Below are 8,918 nucleotides of genomic sequence, written 5' to 3' on the forward strand. Positions count from 1 at the left end.
GACTCTCTCTTAGCAAATGCCAGGCTGGGTTGTGTGGCTTTGCAGACACGCTGGGGTGCAAATGCCACAGAGGGGAAAGCGTGGTCAGATTTATGTCAGTCAGAGGTGATAGAAACTGGAGAGGAAAGGAGAGGTAATTTCCCAGCTGTTGGAGCAAGGCGGAGGGTGGGAGCTGCCTTCCAGCAGATGCGTGAGAGCACCCTGGGATGGTGACTACGGGTTCCCCGGGTCAGGTAAGCTGTCACACCTAAAGCAACAGGCCCTCGGCTCTGTGGTACAGAAGGTCCTTCTCAGGTCCATCTTTCTAGGCACAGAGCAAGGCAGGTGGGAGATGGAGATGGGAAATCAAATAGTCGGTCCTGACGGAGGAGTTAAAAACTCTCCTGCAGGTCTGGAATGAATCTTCCATCACCTGAGGTTTGCTTAGTTCCACATCTCATGGCAGCGTGTGGAGGAGGGACGAGGGTTGGGCCAACTCTTCTCTGCTCGTTTTGATATAGGAACTGTGGGACGCCAGAGGACACTGCCAGGCCCGCGGGGAAGGGAAGGGGTTATTTCACAAAAGGCGCCATTAGTTTGTGAAACTCCTCGCTAAAAGACAGGGTGGGTGCTCAACTGCTGCGCAGAAGAGGCTCGATGGGTTTCTGGGGTGGGGAGAAGCCATGTCCAGCTGAGGAAGTCCCTGACTTCTGATGGTTGGAAGCTGGGGAGGCACTTGGAGAGGTACCATGGCATGTTTTCTTTCCTATATTTTTCCCTAAGCGTCCGCTTCTGGTGCTGGACACAGGATCTGAGGCTGGATGGACCTGTGGTGGGAGCCAGGCTATGGCTGTCCCTGTGCGCCTGGGCCCTCCTCGCCCAGGCTCCTGCGGTGACCGCCATGGGCCACGCACGTCCCGCCAACGCCTCGCTGTCGGAGCTGCACCTGACAGGCGTCCCGGGGCTGCAGCACCTGCACCCCTGGATCTCCATCCCGTTCTGCGTCATGTACCTCGTCACGCTGGCCGGGAACAGCTCTCTCCTGTGCCTGGTAAGGGCTGACCCCAGCCTCCACCTGCCCATGTTCCTCTTCCTCTCCATGCTGGCTGTCATCGACCTGGTGATGTCCACCTCCATCACCCCCAAAATGCTGGGCATCTTCTGGTTTCACTCCACAGCCATCAGCCTGGATGCTTGTCTCACCCAGATGTACTTTGTTCACGCTTTCTCTGTGATGGAGTCAGGGGTGCTGGTGGCCATGGCCTTGGACCGCTACATGGCCATTTGCAATCCGCTGCGCTACTTGTCCATCCTGACCAGCCCTGTGGTGGCTGCCATTGGCTTGGCCACCTTGCTCAGGGCTGTGGTCTTCATGAGCCCCCTCACCTTCCAGATTTGCCACCTGCCTCTCTGCAGCCCGCCCGTCGTGGACCACTCGTACTGTGAGCACATGGCCGTGCTCAAACTGGCCTGCGGCGACGCTGCCTTCAGCAGCACCTACAGCCTCTCTGTCTCCACCTACGTGGGCAGCTTCGACTCGCTGCTCATCGCCCTCTCGTACGCGCTCATCCTCCGGGCTGTGCTCAGCCTCTCCTCCCCACAAGCCCGCAAAAAAGCCTTCAGCACTTGCAGCTCGCACCTCTGCGTCATGGCCCTCTTCTACATCCCTGGGCTGCTCTCCATGTACATGGAGAGGTACCACCAGGAGCTCCCACCCCATGTCCAGGTCCTGTTGGCAGATCTCTACCTCCTCATCCCACCGGCACTCAACCCTCTGATCTACGGCATCAGGTCGAAGCAAATTCGTGATGGAGCACGCAGGGCATTCTCCTGGAGGAGACCCATGGCAGGAGGAACTGACCCAAGGCAGGGCCTTCAGGGCACAGGGATGAGGCTCGTGAAGACAAAGGCCATTCCCTAGGATGGCCAAACCCTCTGCTGGACCTTGGTGTGGCTCTCAGGGTACATTCAGAGCCGCGGGTGCCTCAGGAAATGTTGGCACCCACTGAACTCAGCACCAAGGGCTTCAGCAAGGTGTTCTCCTGCCCGTCCCTAGCGCAAGGCAGTGACATCGGCGCAGCACTCCTGGGTGGTCCCGTTCCCTCAGATCTCCCAGCGTAAATAAGGATTGCAGCCACCCCCTGACCTTGTGCTGGCAAAACGACCTACTGCAGCCGAGCCACGGAAAATAGCTGTATCCTGAACGTATCACGTTGTGTGCAGTGGAGCCGTGCCAAGAGATGCGAGGGACGTGGGATCGCAGGACCACGGGATAACTCGGGCTGGAAGAGGCCTCAGGAGAACTCCAGTCCGAGCGCCCACGAGGTCAGAGCAGGTTGCTGAGGTCATCCCCTCCGCCTCGGTGGGGGTCTGTCAGCCCTGGGGGCAGGTACCCACACACCGTCCTGGATGCACAAGCACAGCACACGCTTCATCTGCCTCGCGCCCAAGTGAAGCAGTCACCTGAGGGGACACAGCCGGGACAGCTGAGCCCACCAGACCCAGGGGGTGTCCCGGACCTTATGGCATCATCCTTAGGGGGTTTCCAGAGGAGGGATTAATACCCCCGCACTGCTGCTGCGCTCAGAGGTGCACAGAGAGGTGCTGCTGCAGCCTCGGGGCGAGACAGATACCGGTGTTTATCCTCTCGGCAGACCTTTGCTTAGGCTGCAAAGCTCATCTCTGCTGGTTTTCCGTCTCCCAGGACAAGAAGTCCCAGCGATCAGGGCGCTTCGGTACTGCTGCAACACAGCAGCATTGTGAGGGGCAGGGGCTGGCGGAGAAAGCTCCTGGAGCAAATATCCTCTTGCCTGGGATGCAGGCGCTGGGGAGGCAGCTCTGGATGCAGACACACGCAGGTGCCTGGAGGTAGGTGTCCACACACCCTTGTGTGCATGAGTTTGGTCTCTGAGCACTGAGTGCGGCCAGCAGAGCCCCAGCCCCTGCGGCCAGCAGGCCCTGGAGAGCAACTCGGCTCCCCCCAGGCAGATCCCTGCATCCCTGCTCCATGCCCGAGCGCTTCTCCGACTGCAGGAGGGTCTCGGACCCTCGGGGTGTCACACCACGGCCCCTGCTTGGATGTCAACAGCCACCTGAGATGCCCCCGGGTACCCAAGGCATCCATGTGGGGGAGACACCCCACCGCCCAGGGGCCGAGCGGGACACTCCGGGGAGGTCTCAGATGGCTCCAGACACCCGCGTTGGGCCATGCCCTGAGTCTTTGCGGGGGGACACCCGTGCAGACCCTTCGAGCCGGTGCGTTGCAGCAGGGGCTGCTCCGGGAGGCTGGTGGGGGGCAGCGGCAGCACGGGGGGGCTGCGCGGGAGCGTGGGGCGGCAAAAGCAGCCACGGGGTCACCCCACTGCTCAAACCCGGGGGCACGCCTGGGTCCTGCAGCTGCTGGCTACCAGCCCAATGATGTGCAGCGATTAAAAGGGAATTCTGTTCCTGTTTCAGCCTCTGCAATGTCCCGATTCACAGAATTTAGGCCAGAAGGTGAGTGGTTCAGTCCTGAGCAGTGCTGTCAGCCAGCACCCAAGGCTGAGCCACTTCAGAAGGAGGGTTCGAAGCCCATTTGAAGCTCTTTTAAAACCTCAAGCGTTGTGTTAGTGCCTCCCACTATCTTTTTTATTTCTGCTCTGAACTTTACCTTCTGCCACGCTGGCCATGCCTAACATCGATTTTTGGCCTAAATGACCCCGTGGCAGGGCTGTACGCAGGCGAATTTTACCCCGTGTTGTCACTAGCACGGGTATTGCCAGCCACGGCCACCCCGCAGCCTGCTGCTGGCTAAAAAGCTGCTGGTGGATGATCACCCAGGGGATTTCTTTGAGCAGGCAGGGATCTGGGTGGCCGTCACCTGCCTGCTCTCTGCCACCGCGTGGGCAGAAGCGGCAGCAAAGTTTTGTCACAAATGAATGTGTAGATGCTGCCCACCATACGCAGACTCACCTTCTTCTCTCTCCAGGGCTGTTCTCTGCAGTTTCTTTATTACCTTCAAACTTGTCCCGTCAGAATAAAACCTCAGAGATTGATCATTTTGTCTGACTACTGCCTAGTTTTGCAGGCTTCTCGCATGGGTAAATGACAGAATGAAGACAGAGCAGTAAAAGACATTTTCATGATGGTGTTTAATGTCCCAGAACACTTTCGGAGACCACGTTTTATCCTACAGATTTGGAGGAATGTCCTATGTTGGGCTCGTTGCTGGGAAGCCAAGTCTGCTCAGTCAGAAGTGCTGCCTGAGGGAAGCTGGATGCTGACGTTTTTCTCCTCTCTTGCTGCTTATTTCGAGATGCCAGCTGAGCGGTGGTGAGCAACCAGCAAAGAAACAAGCCTTTCACAAGCAACAAACTGTAGAAGTCCCTTGGTTATCCCAGGTGGCACAACTTGAAGCATGAACTTCTTCACCTGATAGGAACTGTCAAGCCACGACAGCCCCATTTATTCAGCATCTCTGCTCCACTACCCCTCCTACCTGCTCATGCCACGCTGTAGCACTCCCGTCTCCCACAATGTGGATTCCTGATTTGACTCTTGTACTAATGCAGAGTCCCCACCCCTTAGCTCTGGACATCTCAGGGCTCAAAACTGGGCTCCTGTTTTTAAGCATAAAAGCAAGATTCTCCTGCATGGCTTCTGATCCCTTCACCCGCCCCAACAGCAGCTCCTTCTCCTTCATCCTTGTGGGTGTCCCCAGCCTGGAAGCTTTCCCCACCTGCCTGGGCATCCTTTTCTGCTCAGGCTATATCATTGCCCTGGTAGGAAATGGTGTCATTCTGCTTGTCATTGGGCTGGACAACTCCCTGCGTGACCCCATCCACTGCTTCCTGGGCATGCTGGCCATCGTCGATGTGGTGATGGCGACTTCTGTTGTCCCCAAGATGCTGAGCGTGTTCTGGCTGAACTCTGCAGAGATTGGCTACGTGGCCTGTTTTGTTCAGATGTTCCTCGTTCACTCCACAACGTCGGAGGAGTCGGGAGTGCTCCTGGCCATGGCTGTTGACCGCTACGTCGCAATTTGCCACCCTCTGAGGTACCAAGCCGTCTTGAATCGCCACACAATTGCCCAAATAGGCCTGTCCATCGTGGGGAGAGCTCTCCTTTTCATGGTCCCCTTGACTGTGATGGTGACAAAGCTCCCCTATTGCCGTTCCCGGGTGGTTCCCCACTCGTACTGCGAGCACGTGGCCGTAGCGAAGCTGGCGTGCGCAGACCCCAGGCCCAGCGGGCTCTACAGCGTGGCTGGGTCCTCTCTTATAGTAGGGATGGACGTGGCTTTCATTGCCGTGTCCTACGGGATGATCCTTAAAACCGTCCTGGGGAAGAAATCACGCTGGAAGGCCTTCAGCACCTGCGGGTGTCACGTCTGCGTGCTGCTGCTGTTTTACATCCCTGGGATAGTCTCCATCTACGCGCAGCAGTTCGGCAGCGGCGTGTCCCTGCACGCACAGGTCCTGCTGGCTGACCTCTACCTGACCCTCCCCACCATGCTGAACCCCATCGTTTACAGTGTGAGGACCAAGCAGATCCGTCAGGCAGTCCTCAAAATGCTCTTTCCCAGGAAGGTTCATGCCTGACGCGGCGGCCGGCGGGTCCCCAGGTGTCCTCCTCTGCCCAAAGACAGCACCAATCTCATTCCCATTGGACGCACACGGCGAACAGAAGCGATGAGAGGAGGAGGGGGGACTTGTAGGCTTTAATGACCATGTGAGACCCTACTCTGTGATGAGAGTTATTTGGGTCTGGGAGCATGAGCGTGACAGGACCAACTTCCCTTCCTTCTTTGCAGGTGACACAGAGAAGTAACCAACCAGCTCGGAGTTTTGAGATGTTCCCGATGCCGTGAACATCCCTGTGATAATTTAAAGCAGCATTTTGAGGCTCCAGGTGTGTTTGTGTCAACACACACAGATTCTATTCAAAATGGGGAAATTTTATCTGTGTTGTCTTCAGTCCTGCAGGACTATAGGGGCTGGCAACAGACTGCCAGGCACTGCAGGTGCCCTAGCCACAGAGGCTCTCCTCTCTGGGCCTCTCTTGCCCAAAAGGCCGGCCCCCACTGAGCACAGACCAGCTTTTCTGGGTTTCTGGGTGATGATGGAAACTGAGCATCTTCAGAACTGAGCTCTTCAGAGCATTCTGTCCACCTGACAGTTCACAGCAGCTGGGTGAGGAAGCCCAAGGGCGGAGATGCACAACGGTGTTCCTCACCCTACCCAGGTGTCCGCAGGTTGTGGTGGTGGAAATAAACTCTGCGTCTGCTTGCGGTACTTACCAATCCTGTGTCTGCTTGTTGTAATGACCACGAGTGCCTGAACAGCTAAATCCAGCAGGTCTTGGAGGCCTGAAGGACAGCATGCCGTAGGTCTGAGTGTCCTGAGCCCACCTAACTCTTGCTGCTGGTAGACCAGCTGCATGCCAGAATTCTCTCAGACATCTCTCATCCAGCCAGCTATGTCCTACCAGGCTTCACAGGCTGCTCTGCAGCACCCAAACATGCTGAGACTTCCCCGAGCGTGAGAGCCCTCCTGTTCTGGAAGCTGGGATCCGGCTGGGAACAACCCAGGTGCCCCAGCAATGACGGGTTTTATCGGGCAGCAGCAGGCACAGGGAGCTGCTCCGAGGCTCAGCGGCAGCAGATGGAGAGCCCAGCTCTGGCCTGCGATAAGGAGATGCTCTGCAGGTGTTGTTTGGAACTGGAGGCTCCATGGGAGAGGCGCGATTTCAGTGCACATGGCGATACATGGCAACAACAACTACCCAAAGTGCCAGCAACTCGTATCCCCGCACGTTGCCTTTCCTTGGTACCAAGAGGTTCAGAGGTTCAGCCACCCCAAGGGTTCCTGCTCCTCAGAAATGGAGGGTGCTCCAAGGGCAGGGGGATGCTCTGCACCCGCTCTGCGGGGACACTCCTCCCGGGGTCAGGCTGGAGCCCTCTGAGACTCGGTAACACCGAAACACAAAGAGTTGGTGTCTGGGGACAAAAGCAGCAGGCTGGCGAGCATTTGCCCCGGGTGGGAGCTCCTGTTAGGACGTTTTGGGTCTGGGAGTGGTGAAGTAGAGTTCTCAGAGGTGCTCGTGGTGCTCTGCCTGGGAGGGGGAGTTTCAACCAGCGAGAGGAGCCGTGAGCCCACCCGGGTGTCTGGGTGGCGGCGGGGCAGAGGGGTGACGCGGGGGGTGGCCACTGGCACAGGGACTCAGAGCGTACAGGGGTGGGGTGTTTCCCTCGACAGCCAAGGGGGGGTCTCGCCCTCCTCAGCCACGTTCGGGGCAGAGGGTCCACGCGGTTGCTGCCTGGTGGTCATGACAATAAAGCAGGCGGGGGCAGCATAATTCCTCCCACCGATTTCAGATCTCAGCTTTAGGCTGGGAGGAAAACTGTCCTGAAACCAGTTTGTGTCCAGGGATGTGAAGGCGGGCTGGAGGACGAGCTCCCGTCAGAGCCTGGCACCAGCTCTCAACTGCCACCCGTGTTCGTTCACATGAATCCCCCCCAAAAGGTCACATTTAGGCCTTCACTTCTACATTAATTAAAAAAAAAAAAAAACCCAAACAAAACCTCGGTGAAATGCATTTGGTTTCAAAAGTGGTTTGAATGTGTTGTTCCCCATGGCAAAAATTTTTTTTTCTGCCTCTGTGTTGTTTATCCGTCTTTCTGCTGCGCTCTTCCCTGACACCACGAACAAACAGTTGGCAGGATGTTTCCGCTATCCTGAATTTCCGTGTTTTGCTGTGCTGTATTTACACATTTACCCTGGGCCTTGGGGAGAGGGTCAAGGACACGGCCCCGTGTCTGGAGAGCTGGGAGAGACTCACAGCTCCTGTTCAGCAGCCAGAAATGAAACTGCACTCACAGTGCCCTGGGCAGCAGCACAAAGATCTTTCATTCTGCTGGAGACAACTTTGCAGCCTGTTCCCGCCTGGCTTGGTCACTCCTTGCAGCCGTCGTTTGTAAAAGAAATTAGATGAGGGAGAACTGACTCGGGACTGAGGCTGTAACCGTCCAGCCCCTCGCTGGGGCGATGGCAGAGGATGCTCTTGGGAATCTGCATCCAGGAGACCCGGTGGCATTGCCTGGGGTGATTTATGCTCAGCCCTGCGGCTCTGCCCTGGTGCCCAGGAGACGTCCCCGAGGGTGGCAGCTGCCTGGAGCGGAGAGCAAGGTGGGTGTTGGTACGGGAGGGCTGGCGCCCGCCGGGCTCCGCGTCGGCACCGTGGGAGCCGGTCAAGAAAAATCGCTGGAAGATTTATTTTAAAAGTAGGTTTTCAGAATTTTAACGCTTCTTATTAAACAAAACTCCTGACCCGAGGCTGCAGAATTCTGGGGGTTTTTTTAAGGTAAAAATAGGAGCTGAGTTTAAAAACATAAACACCAAACCTTTTAACCCAAAACCAGAGATTGTTTGCTGCAGAAGAGTCGGCTTGCTTCTGCTTGTATAAATTAATCAATAATTAGCTAAATACACGTTGGCTGTTAAACAAACTAGGTTTCCAACCCCAGTGACGCCCCGAACCCCTTGCACAGAGCAGCAGGTACTGAACGCCACGGGCGTGCAGACGGGCTGAGCCCGTGCAACAGGCTGGGTTGTGTCACCCGTGGTGCTGCTCGCTGGGATGGGGTGGGGGGTGAAGGAGCAGCCCCTTGGCCCCACATCCCGGCTCAGAGCGGGGACAAAGTGTTATTTTGGGGGGGTGTCCTGTGTCTGCGGTGCAGTTTGAGGAGGGGGAGCACACGCCGGAGCAGCTGCACGCCCAGGGCACGGGCGGGAGCTGGAGCTTTGCCTTCCACGGGAACTTGTGTCCTACACAGCACAGGCAGCACTCGCTCCGTGCCCAGTTCCTGACATAACCTTGTTTTATCTCCATAAAAAGGTGTCTGGAGCCTGCACTGTGCTGCCCCGCTGCCACCGAGCGGTCTGTGGTGAGAAGGAAAGGGG

General features: G+C 57.0%; 2 protein-coding genes across 2 annotated transcripts; both read left to right on the plus strand.

Annotated features, from left to right (window-relative positions):
* Positions 1 to 880: 880 nt before the first annotated feature.
* Positions 881 to 1,900, plus strand: LOC113476002 (olfactory receptor 52K2-like). The gene has a single exon (XM_026841275.1). The coding sequence runs from the start codon at positions 881 to 883 to the stop codon at positions 1,898 to 1,900; it is 1,020 nt and encodes a 339-aa protein (XP_026697076.1).
* Positions 1,901 to 4,610: 2,710 nt separating this feature from the next.
* LOC113476018 (olfactory receptor 52I2-like) lies at positions 4,611 to 5,558 on the plus strand. Its single transcript, XM_026841293.1, has one exon. It carries the CDS (start codon positions 4,611 to 4,613, stop codon positions 5,556 to 5,558), a length of 948 nt encoding a protein of 315 aa, XP_026697094.1.
* The last annotated feature ends 3,360 nt before the right edge of the window (positions 5,559 to 8,918 follow it).

Source organism: Athene cunicularia (genome assembly GCF_003259725.1).
Source record: "Athene cunicularia isolate RWA chromosome 1 unlocalized genomic scaffold, athCun1 chr1_part4, whole genome shotgun sequence".
Lineage (NCBI taxonomy): Eukaryota > Metazoa > Chordata > Aves > Strigiformes > Strigidae > Athene > Athene cunicularia.